Raw genomic sequence first — 17,367 nt, forward strand, 5'->3', positions numbered from 1 at the left:
ACGAGAGACCCTTGAGCCCCGAGATCATCCTAGTGGCCGTCCGCTGAACCGATTCAATTCTGCGCACATCTTTACTGTAATGTGGCCTCCAGAATTGCACACAGTACTCCAGATAAGGTCTCACCATGGCCCTGTACAACGGCATTATGACTTCAGGCTTTCGGCAGACGAAACTTCTATTGATACAACCCAATATCTGCCTTGCCTTAGATGAAGCCTTCTCCACTTGATTGGCAGTTTTCATGTCTGAGCTGATGATTACTCCTAAATCTCGTTCTGCTGAAGTCCTAGTTAAAGTTTCTCCGTTCAAGAAGTACGTCCTGCATGGATTTCCGCTTCCGAGGTGCATTACCTTACATTTCTTAGCATTGAAGCCTAGCTGCCAGTTTGAGGACCAACTTTCCAATGTAAGCAGGTCCTTCAGTACTTCCCTGTTTAGCTTTTGGAACCTAAGACAATATGAGGTACAGTAAACAGTATGATATGTAATAAGCCTGAAGAAGATCCTCCAGTATATTATGGATGTGCATTCCCAGGTCCTATCATCAGCCCACTGGCTACCCTTAGCTTGATGCTAAGATATAAATCCTTGCACAACATGGTACCTGGCTACATGCCAACTAAGCTTCCTCCATACATGCCGAAGAGGCCATCTGCTCCCCAGAGGAAACATGTCTCGAAACACCCCTTAGTCTTGCCCTTCAATTACATTTTCCTGAACTGAGGGAAAGAAGCCTTTGCACCCAGTCAGTAGAGCACCTCGTTGTGCAATGCAGCAGTTGTACAGATGGAGAAGGACAAGAGCACTGCAAGTACGGTAGGAGGAGGCCAGGGAGGGTCCTACGCATCGAAAGCTTGCTGAGAATAGGTGCCGACAGCTATTTCATTCAAATTCATAGAAGGATTTGCAGCAAATATGAAATTATGTGTAATGTTATTAGAAAAGGAATAGAAAACAAAGATGAGGATGTTATCATGCCTTCGTATTGCTCTATGGTATGGCTGCACTTTGAATACTGTGTGCAATTCTGGTCACTGCAACTCAAAAAAGATGTAGCGGAATTAAAAAAGGATATAGAGAAGGGCAACAAAAATGATTCAGGGGTGGGATGACTACCCTATAAGGAAAGGTTACAGCAGCTAGGGCTCTTCAGCTTGGAGAAGAGATAGCTCAGGGGAGTTATGATAGAGGTATATAAAATCTAAGTGGAGTGGAACAGGTAGATGTTAATCACTTGTTTACTCATTCCCAAAATACATAGACTAGGGAGCAAGTAGTAGATTCAAAACAAATCAAAAAAAAATATTCCGTTATGTAACATGTAATAACTCTGGAATTTGTTTTTGGGGAATGTGGTGAAAGCCGTTAGCTTAGCGGGCTTTAAAAATGGTTTGGATAGTTTACTAAAAGAAAAATCCATAAAACATTATTAAGATGGCCTTGGGAATATCCACTGTTTATTTCTAGAATAAGCAGCTTAAACTCTGTTTTACTCTTTGGGATCTTGCCAGGTACTTCAGACCTGTGTTGGCCACTGCTGGAAACAGGATACTGGGCTTGATGGACCTTCGGTCTGTCCCAGTAAGGCAATTCTTATGTGAGCCAAGTCTAGGACAATCAAGCCATTGAGACATCACTGCTGAGGTTGGCTCTTAGGCATTGGTGGAATGAGGCATTATGACATCACAATCTCAGCTCTGGAATGTTGCTACTCTTTGGGTTTCTGCCAGGTGTTGGCCACTGCTGGAAAGAGGATACTGGGCTTGATGGACTTTTGGTCTGTCCCAGTTCATCACTTCTTATGTGAGCCAAGTCTAGAACAATTGAGCCATTGTGACCTCACTGATGAGGTGGGCTCTTAGGCATTGGTGGAATGAGGCATTATGACATCACAGTCTCAGCTCTGGAATGTTGCTACTCTTTGGGTTTCTGCCAGGTCCTTGGGACCTGTGTTGGCCACTGTTGGAAACAGGATACTGGGCTTGATGGACTTTTGGTCTGTCCCAGTTCATCACTTCTTATGTGAGCCAAGTCTAGAACAATTGAGCCATTGTGACCTCACTGATGAGGTGGGCTCTTAGGCATTGGTGGAATGAGGCATTATGACATCACAGTCTCAGCTCTGAAATGTTGCTACTCTTTGGGTTTCTGCCAGGTATTTGGGACCTGTGTTGGCCACTGTTGAAAACAGAATACTGGGCTTGATGGACCTTTGGTCTGTCCCAGTAAGGCAAATGCTTATGTTCTTAGGTGTTGAATGATCAAACTTCTAATGCCTGAAAATTAAGCGAGTGGCTGTATTTTGTAGTAACTGGATTCTTCTTTGTAGTTTAACAGAGATACCAAGTTATAGTATATTGCAGTAGTCTAGTTGGGACAATATTAACCCATGCATCAACAGAGGAAAGTGCTTTTTTGAAAACTCAGGTTAAACAGTTCTAAATTGTTTTAATCTTTAAAGAAGAACTTCCTGTAGCATATTTTCTTCTTCAGGGCTCCTTTTGCAAAGCTGCACTAGTGATTAGTAGTGAGTTGAATAAGAAGAATGTTTTTTTAACCTTCGCACTTGACAAGATTTCTGATAAATCTTTTCAGCAATACTTAAGTATTTTTCCATTTTGAGTGATACTCTTTTAGGTGTTACTGACACCTTGTTCAGAGCAAAAAATACTGTTAATTTTTAAGTTTCTTTTGGTTTTCTCCTCTTTCTATAATAAGCCTCCTCCCCCTTTTTTTAATGGCATTGGTGATTTTTAGCTTGTAGAGCTGGGATTGAGAAAGGTTTTTCTGAACATTGGCATTCATGGAATGTTCCAGGAGAGGGACAGACCTATGTCACTATTTATTTAGGAGGGTATAAGGGTCATTATGGTGGGAGGAAAAGAGGAATGTTATGTAAGATTCCGGGATGTGTGTGTTGAAACCTCATTGCCTGCGACATATAAGGAGAGCTTGGTCTTCTTCATCCCTGTGTCTGTATTTCAGTCGTGGAGAGCAGGATCCCCTGTCTCATTTGTATGAGTGTCTCTCTCTACAGCGTCCCTCACACATGTACCTTTTCCTGGCAGTATGAAGGTCCTTTTCTTAGTTTCCTGTCTGCTCTGCAGCCTGGCATTGGCTCTCACATTACCTCTGTAAGTACAAAGCTTTAATATTTTTCATATTCTAATGAGAATTAATATAACGTACATGCATGTGTTTGTTTTATGGACACGTATGTAGGTATGAGTTCAGTACATGTATGTAGGTTTATGGATTCTTTCTACAGGTCTGAGTATGGGCTGTGTTTGTGTAATCACTGCTCTGTGTTTTTAATATCTTTCAAATGGAAACTGTCAGGGGTTGGAGGAACTACAAGGTCCAGAAATCAAAAGAGGGTTAAAAGCAAGAAATCACCATGTCAGACTCGTTGGCAAGGGGACGAGAACAAAGACACCACAATGGCCCACGTAGGAAAGTGGGAGTAGTGAAAAGAGCTAGACAGACAACGCTTCGAATGAAGGCCGATCAAACTTTTTTTACATGGGCCAGTCAGATACACAATCACTTTCACACGAAGTAGATACAGCCATGGTCAAAAAGATTAATTAAAATTATGTAGAGAGGGAGATCATGAGAGCATTCATTCATTTCCCCTGACCTAAGGAAACTGGAGCAGAATGCCACCCAGCTTCTGATCTAGAACAAAGGGACTAGAGCACTGACCTAGTGCTGCAAATGAAAAACCAAACCAAAACTCTCCTCCCTCCCTTTAATGTCTTCTCCTTGGCATCCTGAGCAACCCTAAACACTGATCCCCACCTGCAGCTGTGTGGCACAGTAATTAGAGCCACCCGAGGATCGCTGATTTTAGGACATCTAACCCTTATTTCATTAAGTGTCAATTTGCAGAAACAAAATTCTTCATTTTGACATTGTTTCAGATCATTGATTGAACCAGATCCACCTCATTCTCTTCTTGGTTGGGCTGAAAATTTTTCATTCACTAATTCCAGCCAATTGTCCTAAAGTATCAGCACTAAAGAAAACCCATTATTGTCTCTCAAACGACCACAAGTTTTAGCATTACCTTTTTTTTTTTTTTTTTTGACATAAAAGTTTTTTAATTAAAAACTTTGCAGTTCAATAATTTTATTGAATATTATAAGAATTATAAACAGAAAGCAGTTCAAACACATAGAATCATAATAAAAATCATGTATCAAATATTCGTATCTACAATCGTTTGAATAGAACTAGATTAATGAAAAGGATCCAGAGTATCTGGAACTGCTTAGAAAAGGAACAGAAAAAGACAGAGAAGCAGGAGGGATAAGAGAAAGAGAGAGAAAGATAAAGGAAGAGAGAGAGAAAGAGAAATAGAGAGAGATAGAGAGAGAGGCAGAAGTGTCTATAGAGCAGAACGAACATATGAATCTAAGAATGACCAAGGTGATTTGTTTCGTGTCAAGTTTTAGCATTACCTAAAAGCTCTCCAACTTATTTCGTTGTCGGGATTTTTATCTGGAAAAATGGGAGGATATCACAGCTGTGCTTTCCAGAAGGGAAAGGAAGATGGTACCTTTTTCTGGCACGTTGTCTCAGTAACTTCACAGTGTCCTCATTGTGGTACATCTGGACCCTCACCTGGCGTTTCTAGCAGAGGGCTGTGTATTACATGAGGGGATGTGTTCACTGTTTATGTGTATGAATGATGGATGAGTCTGTTCTGTATATGTGCAGAGGATGTGGTAAGAGCGGATAGCGTAGCTGGTTTTAAGAAAGGTTTGTACAAGTTCCTGGAGGAAAAGTCCATAGTCTGTTATTGAGAAAGACATGGGGGAAGCCACTGCTTGCCCTGGATCGGTAGCATGGAATGTTGCTACACCTTGGGTTTTGGCCAGGTACTAGTGACCTGGATTGACCACCGTGAGAACGGGCTACTGGGCTTGATGGACCATTGGTCTGACCCAGTAAGGCTATTCTTAGGTTCTTATATTATTTCTTAATATAACTTGTATGATCTCACACAATACATGAGAAACAATAGTCTGTTGTTTTCTCTACAGGATAAAGTCTAAGCATAATGACACTGGATCCAACTTGTACCGTCCAGACCCTGAAGACACCACCACATGTAAGTGCCATACAGGCCTTCCCAAAGACTTATAGCGAGCAGAGATATAGGGGGGTAATGTGGAAGAGCCTCAGGTCTGGTCTACAGTCCAGATAACAGCAAAGAACAGAGAGACTCTTCAGATCTGCACCAGAAGTGATGCAAAAGAAAATCTCTTGATAAAAACAATCACCTGACATGGTGCACATTTCATCCACAGCAGTAATCAAAAACAATACGTATCACAAACAGACAAAATCAATATAAGATTGTAGACTTCAATCTTATCCGTCCTCAGCCGTCCCTTTTCCAAGCTGAAGAACCCTGACCTCCATCTCCTTCATCATGTGAACTCCTGTATGTACTCTAACTTAAATAGAGAATGCTGTATAATTTCAAGGGTCAGTATTCAAAAGGGTACTTAACAGATGGGAGGGGCTCCTGCCAGTCCCAGATATTCAGCGGCCCATTACTGGCTACGGCTGGGGCCGGAGCATGGAGGAGTAGATTTTCAATCTGCTAGCCAGCTACGTAACTGCATGAACTAAGGACTGCAAAACAGACAGTACTGTTGAACTTCATGGGCAGTGAAAATGCAAGATTAGGGGTGTGACTTTGCAAGCTGAGTTGACATGAAACACGGCTGTGTTGGGGTTTGATCATTCTGCTTCCATTTGCACTGTCTGACCACTGTCTCCTGCTCTCTCTTAGCTCTGGCTGATCCCTGTTCTGGTGAAGGCTTCGATGCAGTTACCCTGGATGACAAGGGCGTGATGTATTATTTCCGAGGTAAGACAAGGACCTTCTTTGATGAGATCCAGGAGGGAAATGATTTTTGTTTGAGATTAAACCAAGTGCTATAGAGCTTGAGTTGAGGGCACAGGTGCCAGTCAGGACCCTTTCAGAATGAAACTTCACAGTCTAGTGTTCCTTTTGAAAAGGATTTTGAGCTCTGATTGCTCTTTCTCCTTCCTGTGTCTCTGCTCTGCTTCATCTGTGACCTGAGATTATCACAACTGTGTTCTTTCCTCTCATACTCATGTTCCTTTTCCCTAGGTCCTTATGTCTGGAAAGGCTTCAGAAAGCCAGCACAGCTTATAAATGCCACATGGCCAGAAATTGATGGGCACATCGATGCAGCCTTCCGCAGTTACCATAAGAATCAACCAGATGCTCATGAACAGATGTTCTTTTTTAAGGTGAGGAACACAGATCAGAAACTGACCTGGCGGAAGAAGACACCATGATAAGTGATCTAAAAAGATTAGAAGCGTGGTCTAATGTTTGGCAGTTAACATTTGATGCCCAAAAGATCCAAAGAGTTGTATTTGCTAGGAGGTGAGAGGCCAATAAGCTCAGGGGGTGGGTGAAAGACCTTGAAGTGATAGTGAAATCTTACAAGTTGATGGCTGAACAGAGAGGCAGATCCAGTAGAAGAAAGGAGGTATTAATGCTCTGTACAAGTCATTGCTGAGGCCCGATTTGGAGACTGTATCTCACAAAGGACATTGGTTCAGAGGAAGGTGACAAAAATTGTATGAGGCTTGTGCCAAAAGACATATCAGAAGAGTCTTGAAGACCTGAATAAGAATATCCCATGGTATCTTCCGTACCACAGAGAACTGAAGCAGAAATGTCGAGCACTGGAGCGTAAATGGAAAAAATCCAAATCCCCATCAGATTGACAATCCTGGAGGGTCAATATCAAGTTCTATAACTCAGTACTAAAAAAAGCAAGGAAGAATTTCTATGGTGATAAAATTTCCAGGTCTAACAACCAGAGTAGTACACTACTTAACATCTGACGCACCTTAACTTCTAAAACCGATTCCACCATTCCCCCTCCTCCCCTTCAGCAGACGACCTAGCAAAATTCTTCAACGAAAAGATCAGTATAATAAGGAGCTCATTCCCTCCAGCAGTCTCTTACAATTCTCTGGCCCCCCAACAACTCTAACCCTATCCCAGCAAACAGATCCTGGACTGCTTTTGAACTCGTATCTCTAAACTCTGTCTCAAACTGAAATCCTGCAAATATGCCCTGGATCCATTCCCTTCCTACCTGAGAATATTCCCACGCAGGCCATCTCATCCCTCACCAGACTTATAAACTCTGTTTTATTATTGGGCCTATTCTCTGCAGAAATGGGACATATTGCCTTGTCCCCATTACTGAAAAAAGCTGATCTTGACCCTTCCTTACCATCTAACTACCGTCCCATAGCAAATATCTCCCTCCTGACTAAAATGCTAGAGGCCATCATTTCCACCCAGCTCTTATCTTACCTGGAGAGATTCTCCATTCTTTTACCTTACTAATATGGCTTCAGACCCAATTTCAGCACCAAATTCCTCCTGATCTCATTAATCTCAAAGGTGCAACAATTATACTCTCGTAATAAGTTTGCTGTCCTATTACAATTTGATCTCTGCAGCTTTTGATGTCGTCCACCATGATATTCTAATTTATCAACTTTCCGAGATAGGCATCGACTCCACAGTCTTAGAGTGGTTCTCAAACTTCTTACGTTCCCGCTCCTACACTGTCAACCCAAATGGCACCACTTCCGCCCCTTGGAAACCGACTTGTGGAGTCCTGCAGGGATCACCCCTATCCCCTATTCTCTTCAACATCTACATGTCTTCCCTGAAACTCTTCCATCTATCTCCCCTTGAAACAATCTATACTTAAGCTGATGACATCCTTGTCCTTCTCGAGACAGACTCGAATCTTACCAATCTCTATGAAAATATAATAGCTTGCATATCGAAACTCCAATCCTGGTCCCAATCAGTTCAATTGAAACTGAATGAGTCTAAAACGAAACTACTCTGGCTCGGCCCAAAATTAGAACAGCTGCCTATCCTCTTCTCACTGTCCTCTGGCGGCCACACTGCAGCTTGAGTTCTCAAGCAAAGTTCTAGGCATCATTATCGACTCTTTTCTTTCCTTCAACGACCAACTGAACTCCTTGGTAAAATCATGCTTTTTTAGCCTCCACATGCTGAGGAAAATGAGATCCTGCTTCCACCAACAACATTTTGCCGTCCTTGTTCAATCCATCATCCTCTCCAGACTAGACTATTGTAATTCCATCTATCTAAGTCTAACTAAAAAAAGTCTTCAAAGACTTCAACTAATTCAGAACACTGCAGCCAAGTTGATCTTCGCAAAACGCAAATTTGATCATGTTTCCCCACTTCTGTCCAAATTCCACTGGCTCCCAGTAATTTCCAGGGTTCATTTTAAATGTGCCTGCCTAGCTTTTAAGATTCTACACGGCATCCTCCCTCCCCTAATCCCACTATCTTGGAACTCTTTGAGTCCTGACACTACCAGGCCCACCCAAAAACTTAAATTATCCTTCCCCTCGCTAAAAGGTATCCTCTCTGCGGGAAAATTGGGAAAATCCCTCTTCTTTAGAATCACAGGGCTTTGGAATAATCTTACTGCCCCACTACGGAATCAGGGCTCCTTCCAACTATTCCATAAGCACCTGAAAACTAGGCTTTTAACAAAAATGTAATGCTCTCCTCCCCCCCCTGTTCTCAACCCCCAAACCCATTATGTTATTCCTTCCTATATTAAGCTCTTGTAAACCGTGCCAAGCTCTATAATTATGGAGAGGATGTGCGGTATATAAACTTAAGGTTTAGTTTAGTTTAGAGCAGCAGTCTCAAACCCTTTGCAGGGCCGCAGAAAAATAGTTAATGTCTTCTTAAAGAAATGACAACTTTGCATGAGGTAAAACTCGTTATAGTTTATAAATCTTTCCTTAATTGTTTCTGATAATTTCAGCTATACACAGCTGAAAGCTGTGCAACATGCAGAAAGTGAAGTTTAGATAGTTTTTCACTTTCTGTATATTGCACTGCTTTCCGCTGTGTATAGCTGAAATTATCAGAAGCAATTAAGGAAAGATTTAGAAACTATAAAGAGTTTTACCTCATGCAAAATTGTGATTTAGATTCTAAAGTATCAACTGCAAGAACAAGATTTTGATAGAGTCCTCTAGGCTTTTTTGTAGAGGGGAGAATCAATATCCAACTTGTGCCTGGAATACTTCTGCCTTAAGTGTCCAGTGGTCTCGTCCGCAACCGCCTTCAGTTCTCACCTCCTCCAGCATTGGACACAACCATCATCTTACATCAAGCAGTCACCGCCAGGAGAGGTGCCGAATTTCACGAGAGTTCACGAGATTACATACACACGCACAAGCTGCACTGCCTCCAATGGTTACCTTACATTCTGAAACGTTACCCACCTCACTGCTGTAACTTCATGCAAGCGCTTTCTTGTGGCAGTACGTGATTGTCCTCTCCACTTCACCTCACAATCGCGTATAAACGCAGGAAAGCACTTGCATGAAGTTACAGCAGTGAGGCGAGCAACGTTCCAGAACAACAGTAACATACTGAGGGCCTCAAAATAGTATCTGGTGGGCCGTGAATTTGAGACCACTGCCCTAGAGGAAAGGAGAGATGGGAGGATAGGATTTAGTTGTTTAAAATAATGTACAAACTAATCTTTTTCAAAGAGGGGGAAAAGGTAGATCTAGAGGTCATGAGTTGAGGTTGCAGGGTGGGAGACTTGGGAACAATGTCAGGAAATACTTTTTCACAGAAAAGGTAGTGGAAAACTCTTCTGCAGGAGATTGTGAAGCAAAACTGGCAAGAGAATTAAAAAATGCAAGGGATGAATAGAGAAGAATACTATTTAGAAAAAGGATGGAATCCAATGAAAGCATGACTGGAGTGAGCTTTGATGGCAGTTTTGAAAGTTGAGGGGTCAGACGGCAAATGGCAAAAACGGATCAGGATCAAGGCTGGAGTGGGCTTCAACAGCAATTCCAGTCATAGGCGCCAGCTCTGTGGGTGCTGTGCATGCCTAAGCACCCCCAATCATTTGGGGTCCTCACGTGACCAGGGCTGGCATGCAGTCTGGGTCTTTCTTCCCCTTCTATCCATCTCCTTCCCTTCCCCTCCCAGTCTCCTTTCAAAAAGAAATCTTCTTTTCAGGGGGGTCCCGGTGCGGCAGCCATTCTCACAAACTGACAAGGCTGCAAAGAAGCTTTCCCTCTGATCCGCCTCCCTCTGATGAAACATCCTGTTTCCGCCTGGGTGGATTGCGGCAGAGGGAAAGCTTCAAAGCAGCGCCGACAGCCTGTGAGAATGGCAGCTGCGCTGGGGACCCCTGAAAAATAAGATTTGAGACTGGGAAGGTAGATGGACAGAAGGGGAAGAGATGCCTGAACTGCAGGACCCCCTGGGGCTGTTTTAAGTTAGCTCAGGGCTGGGGGTAGGGAGGGATAAGAGCAGTGAGAAACACAAACCGGGGGGTGGGGAGGAAAGGAGAAGGATGTTGGATCACAGGAAGGAGGGAAGGAGAGAGAGATGCCAGACCATGGGAAGGGAGGAAGGAAAAGAAAAAAGATGTTGGACCACGGAAGGAGGAGGGAAGATGACAGACCTTGGGATAGGGAGAGAGAGGGAGGAGATGGTGCACAGCGATGGAGGGGAAGGGGAGGGAGTTAGAAGAAATGCTTCTTATGGATAAATGGGAATAGAGGAGAAGAAAGAGTGAGGAGATGATACACACAGATAGATGGGAAGGGAAGACATGGAAAAGTAGATAGATTATGAGAAGAAAGCAGAAAAATGGAAGAAAGCTGAATGTTGAAAGTTAATGCCAAAGATGGATGTAGGACAGAAAGTGAAGGAGAGAAAAACAACAACTGGATAAGAAAGCCCTGGAAATACAATTAAGAGCATAGACAGAAGGAAGTTCAACCAGAGACTGGGAAAAGATGATTAGAAAAATAAAATCACCAGACAACAAAGGCTGGAAATACGATTTTATTTGAATTGTGTCAGTTTTGAGAAATGACATCTGCTGTCTATATTTTGCACTGTTCAGGAAGAAATGCATTTGTTTCTATTTCTCTGGTGTTGTACTACATCCAGAGTCTGGTATCTTAGGGTTTTGTTTGTGTATTACATTACATTACATTACATTAGGGATTTCTATTCCGCCTGTGCCTTGCGGTTCTAGGCGGATTACAATAAAGATGAATCTGGACATTTCCAGTAGAATTACATTACAGGAGAAGAGTAGATTACAAGTAACTGTGAAGAGTTATAATACATTCAACATCTTTGTGGTCCTGTATTTACATAGGGGTTATCTGTGTTCTGCATGTGTGACCAAGGCCAGGTGTTCTGGTAGGAATGAATGTTGAGAAGCATACAGTGTGCTTTGTGTTGTTTAATTTTGTGATTAACTATTATGTATTGTTAATAAGATTATATTGTGTGTATATCTGAAAAATGAATGGAAAAATGACATTACAATTAGTATTATTATTATAAGTCTGGGGCAAGGTTTTTAAGCACCCCCAATCATTTTGAAAAGCTGGCTCCTATGACTCCAGTAGTCGGGAATTAGGACCAATGCCAGGCAGACTTCTACATTCCACGTCCCAAAATTGGCAGAGAGAGAAAAAGATTAAGAATACCAGTGTTTAATCATGAAAAACTGGAACCTGTGCAGAGTGGAAGATTCAGCTCTGGCCACCTTGGATGGACCGTGCAGGGCTTTATCTGCTGACATTTACATAATTCAGAAACCCTCCTCAGGATTCTACCTCCTTGTCCCAGAGGTTAGGAGCCAGAACACAGGTGAAGAACGCCTGTTCTTTCTCACAGGAATGGCCAGTATGACCACATTCCAGGCATCACAGTTTAGCAAGTGGATCAATAGTCATCAGAAGTCCACTTCACGTTAGCTTCCTACTACCACTATTAATTATTTCTAGAGCTCTACCAGACGTACAAATACTCCATCTCATAGGTTACACACTTTGTCATAAGTCATAAGTTCCATGTCCTACAGGTTACAGACTGGAACAGATATGAGAAACTCACCAACTCCATGTCCCACAAGTTAGAGACCTCAGTTCATATGATCAGTTAGTTATCACAAGGATCTAGTTCCATGTCTAAGAGGATAAGGGTAAGAACAGAGGTGGGTTCCATGTTGCACAGCTCATGAATGGGAGCCCCCTTGAGCTAGCTATCACTAGGCCTCACCAGGGAGAGATTGGAACACACATCAAAACCTCCTCATCTTAGGAAACAGAAAAAGGTAGGACCCCCCCCGCCCACACACAAAAAGAGTCCAAACCCCGTCACATTGATCTAGCTCCCTCCCTCGCAGATTAGAGAACCAAAAACAGATAGGAGTCCCATCTCAGGGGCCCAGCACCATATTGTAGAGTAACAGCTTTTGGGGTTTGGAGGGTGCAAGGCCCAATCTGGGTTTTTTTTGCCAGAAAGCAGCAACAAGAAATATCATTGGAGAAAGCTGTAGGTAGATGGAAGAGAATGTTTTAGGAAAAGAGCTGGTTGTAATGGTTCCCCGATGAGACTTTGATTAAGAAGAATGCAGAGAACAGATTTGAGTGACATGTTCATGTCGATAAATGGATGTAGACTGAGGACAGAGATGATCTATAGAGACCAATTAAATTGCGCCGTACTCAACACCAAATCTTCCCCCAACTCAGAAATACTAACCATCTCTCTAACTTCAAAATCCCTGGCCTCCTCCCTAACAATCACTCTATTCCAGTGTTCTTCAACCTTTTTACACCTATGGACCGGCGGAAATAAAATAATTATTTCGTAGACCGGCAAACTAATAAGACTGAAATTTTTAAAAACTCCATTGCCGCCCTGTCCCCGCGAGCTCGGTCCCATTAACCATCTGATCCCATCCGCACAAGCCTCAAATAGTTATGATTTTATATTGAACATATTTTATTAAAGTATAAAGAGAAACAATATTCTGTACAATTGTCATTTTATAAATATAAATAATACAGGGCAAAGATCAACAAAACCCCCATCTCCCCTCCCCTTCACATATATCCCCTCTACTATCAAGAAAACTGAATAAGCCAAATTATTACAGAATGCTACACAAATATGCTAACAGAATACCGCAGTCACACATGGCAGGAATGGTGTTAGGGTGAGTGCAACTAGGGCAACTGCCTCCTGGTCAGAGAGAGCCCTAAGCCAGCTGGAAGCTAAAGACGCACTGCCTGGGCTTTGTACTCCCCAGTTATGTCTAACATCAGCTCTAGCAGGATACATATTTTAAATCTGATATATTCTAATCACAAGATAGAAATAAAATTATTTTTTTCTACCTTTTGTCGTCTCTGGTTTCTGCTTTCATCGTCTTTTCACTCTCTTCCATCCAGCGTCTGCCCTCTGTCTCTTCAATCCAGCATCTGCCTCTTCCATCCATTGTCTGCCCTCTACCCCTCCCCCTCCCATATGGTATCTGCGTTCTTTCTATGCCCCTTTCTCCTACACCAGATCTAGCATCTTTGTCCCTCTTTCCTTATTTTTCATCTGACCCCCCTTCCCAGCATCAATCTCTCTCTACCTTGTCATTCCTCTGTCTCTCCCCTTTCCCTCATCTGATCTCTCAATTCCATCCTGACTCCTTCCCCTCCTCTAATCTCCCTGCCAGCTGTTTCCTTCCAATGTTCCTCCTCCCCTGTCCAGCAGTACCTTCTCCCTTTCTTCCTCCCCTTCTCCAACAGTAACTCTCTTCCCTTTCCCTTCTCCCCTGCCAGCAGTAGCCCCTTCCCCTCCCTTGTCCAGGAGCACCTCTACTCCCTTCCCTCCTTCCCTCTCCAGCAAATGTTTCCTCTTTGTAGGTTAGCGGCAGCTCTGTGTGCTTTTAACTTCGGCACACAGCTGCCCCTAGGCAGTATTTTAGCGCGGTTTCATGAGGCAGCCTTGGGGCCTTTGGTAGGCCGGCCCGCTTCGATGATGCGATGTGGGCCGGCCTACCAAAGGCCCTGAGGCTGCCTCATGAAACCGCGCTAAAATACTGCCTAGAGGCAGCTGTGTGCTGAAGTTAAAAGCACACAGACCTGCCGCTGCTTTTCTGGGGGTGCGGAGAAGCCGGTGGTGGCAGGCAGGAGTGCCGGCATAGCGACGGCAACAGGAAGTTGCACGTCAGCTGACGCCGGCACCTTTTGCTGCGGCGGGGTCTGAATCCTTCGCGGACTGGCAAGATTTTTTTGCGGACCGACACCGGTCCGCGGACCGGCGGTTGAAGAACTGTGCTCTATTCTATATCCCTCCAAAAAATGGACCCTAGCCAAAGAGGACTTCGCAGAATTGTTATTAACTAACTCTTTAACAAGTCCGTACAACCTACTGTGCGGGGACATCAACATCCACCTTGAGCAATCAGACCAACCAGAAATCTCGGACTTTTGGTCACTTATCACCCACTTAGGCTACTCCATATCCCCTACTATCAAAACCCACCAAAAAGGTCATCAGTTAGACCTGGTGACTTTCTCCTCCAAAGAATCGTCCAACCCCAAATTCTATTGGAAACAAGGCAACTGGACAGACTCTCTATGGTCTGATCACAGACTTTGTAGCTTCTCTATTGGATGCCAACAAAAACCCGCTAAAAGCAGCAAAACAAGAATCATCAAAACCCACACTACCAGAGGAAAGATAGACCCAGTGGAATTCTGGTCCCACTATGAAATAAATACTAATCAAATCGAAGAAACGGATCAACTCATGACCTCCTGGATCAAAGATAGCACAAACATACTAAATGAAATTGCCCCCATAAAAACCCGCAGAATTAGAACTACAAATCAGGAGGGATGGTTCGATTCATAGCTGCTACTGATAAAGAAGGATCTTAGAAAATCAGAAAGATTATGGCAAAAATCCGGAACCCAAGAACACAGATTTGCCTGGAGACTTAAACTAAAAAATTACAAAAACCTCACTAAGGAAAAACGAAAAAATTTCTACTCCCACAAAATTGGTAACATTACAACCAACAGTAGCAACCTCTTTAAACTGGTTAATGACCTATACAACTTCAAGACTATCACAAACATCCATGAAGAATCCACATTAACCGCCAACACCCTAGCAGACTTCTTCAACTCCAAGATTCAAAAATTAAGATCAACATTACCCACCAGGACCAATCCCCTCGAGCTGTTTCCCATTCTCCCAGACTCCGACATATCTAATCCAGACCCAGGGTCCAGAACTGACCTAAGCTGGAACCAATTCACAACAATCGATTGGCAAACCTTTAACACATACTACATCAAATATACCAACTCCTTCTGCAAGCTGGACACTTGCCCCCCAAACGTTATGAAAACTGTGCCGACCCACTTCAAAGCCAACATGTTGACATGGGTTAACTTCCTACTATACACAGGAAATTTCCCACCAGAGCAAGGTCATATTATGATAACCCCAATCATAAAAAACGCGAAAGAACCACCTAACTCCCCATCTAACTACAGACCGATCGCAAGCATCCCGCTATTCATCAAAATAGCAGAAGGGGTGGTAAAAGCTGAACTCTCCGCATACCTGGAAAAATTTAACATCCTAAGTGACAACCAATCGGGCTTTCGCGCAGACCCCAGCACCGAAACCATCATATCCTCCCTACTCGACCACCTGCACACACTCTTTAGTCAGGGCTCAAGTGCCTTGATCTTACAACTCGACCTGAGCAGCGCTTTTGATCTAGTCGACCACAACATTCTCCTAGAATGCCTGGCTCACATCGGCATCTCCAGCCAGGTCCTCAACTGGTTCCAAGGGTTCCTAAGAAATAGTTCCTTCTCATATAGCTGGGACAATACCTGCGGTGTGCCACAGGGCTCCCCCCTGTCCCCCACCCTGTTTAATATCTACCATGCCTCCCTGGGAAACCTCCTACATAGCCTTAAGCTCAAATTTTTCATCTATGCAGATGACATTACAATAGCCATCCCTCTAACCAGTTTCACACCAGAACTACTCGCCTACATTACAAGCATACTCAATCAGATTGAACTCTGGATGCTATCATACAGACTAAAACTAAACCCTGACAAAACTAAATTCTTCCTAGCCACCCCCAAAGACAAAATCAAAGACACCACAATTCAAGTGAAAGGAATGGCTTTCCCCCTCGAACAAACCTTAAAAATACTAGGAGTCAAGTTGGACAAACATTTATCCCTAGAAAATCACACCGATCTCACAGTCAGGAAAAGCTTCTCGGTACTCTGGAAACTTCGCACCATAAAAAAATACTTCGACGACACCTCTTTCCGCCTACTAGTATAATCCTCCATTCTCAGCATACGGGACTACTGCAATATCATTTACTTGAGCTCCACGAAGAAAACCACCAGGAGACTAAAAATGATCCAGAACACCGCAGTCCGCCTCATTTTTGGCTTGAACAAATGGGAACACATCACCCCATTTTACCACCAACTCCATTGGCTGCCATTCGAAATCAGAGTCCTTTTCAAGTTCGCCTGCTTCTGCTACAAAACAGTATTTGGTTCATCACCAAGATACATCAATCCTCATTTCAATCTGAATTGCACCAATCAGAAATCCCGCAGAATCCAGCTGTTCGCCTTCATCTCAAAAGATTCCTAGACAAAACCTTCGCCTTCTAGGCGGCTAAGCTGAACCCATGGCTAGCCCAAATGGTACATTACTCAAAAGTCACCTATTCCGCAAACAGGACCCTTAATCCCCCCCCTATTCCAGCAATCAATCCACCTCTTACTGCTCTTCTCCTTTCTTCTTGATCTCCCTTTCTCTATCTTACCTTCTATCCTCTCCCTCATTGCGGCTTGCATTTCTGATAAAATGTTGTAAAGCTGCGTGTCATCGCGGATCTTAATTAATTGATGTAAACCGCCTAGAACTCGCTGGGTATGGCGGTATATAAGAGTAAAATTATTATTATTATTATCTTTAGAGCAGGAATTTGATGTGACAAAGATGGCAAGAAATGTGGATTAGACATTAGGGCGCCTTTTCATGGGCGCTAGCTAATTGGGTGCTTATTTATCTGAGCATTTTCTTTCCCCAGGATGAATTAGTGTGGGCTTACAAGGAAGACATCCTGGTGGCTGGCTTTCCCCGGATGATCAGCAAGGAGTTCCCTGGTGTTCCTGGAAACCTGGATTCGGTGGTGGAGTGTCCCTCGGGAGAATGCAAGTCAGACACTGTCCTCTTCTTCAAGGGTGAGAATCATGGCAGGCTGGCAACAGAGACCATGATTTTGGTTAAAGTGCCCCTTATTGTCCCTCTCTCTTATGACCTTAATAACATTGGCTAATTCTTCTGGGCTTTTGTTAGCCCTTGGTATCAACTTGTCAGGAGTTAAACCTCATATGTTCAT

At 43.3% G+C, this 17,367-nt stretch overlaps 1 protein-coding gene across 1 annotated transcript in view; it reads left to right on the forward strand.

Moving 5' to 3' along the window:
* Positions 1 to 2,926: 2,926 nt before the first annotated feature.
* Positions 2,927 to 17,367, forward strand: part of HPX (hemopexin) — a 32,011-nt gene continuing 17,570 nt past the window's right edge. Inside the window, exons 1-5 of the mRNA XM_033947558.1 lie at positions 2,927 to 3,135; positions 5,050 to 5,117; positions 5,808 to 5,885; positions 6,153 to 6,295; positions 17,056 to 17,209. Coding sequence (XP_033803449.1) covers positions 3,071 to 3,135; positions 5,050 to 5,117; positions 5,808 to 5,885; positions 6,153 to 6,295; positions 17,056 to 17,209 — 508 coding nt within the window. The 5' untranslated portion in view covers positions 2,927 to 3,070. The remainder of the gene's footprint in view (positions 3,136 to 5,049; positions 5,118 to 5,807; positions 5,886 to 6,152; positions 6,296 to 17,055; positions 17,210 to 17,367) is intronic.

The sequence above is a fragment of the Geotrypetes seraphini genome, chromosome 6 (genome assembly GCF_902459505.1).
Source record: "Geotrypetes seraphini chromosome 6, aGeoSer1.1, whole genome shotgun sequence".
Classification (NCBI taxonomy): Eukaryota; Metazoa; Chordata; class Amphibia; order Gymnophiona; family Dermophiidae; genus Geotrypetes; species Geotrypetes seraphini.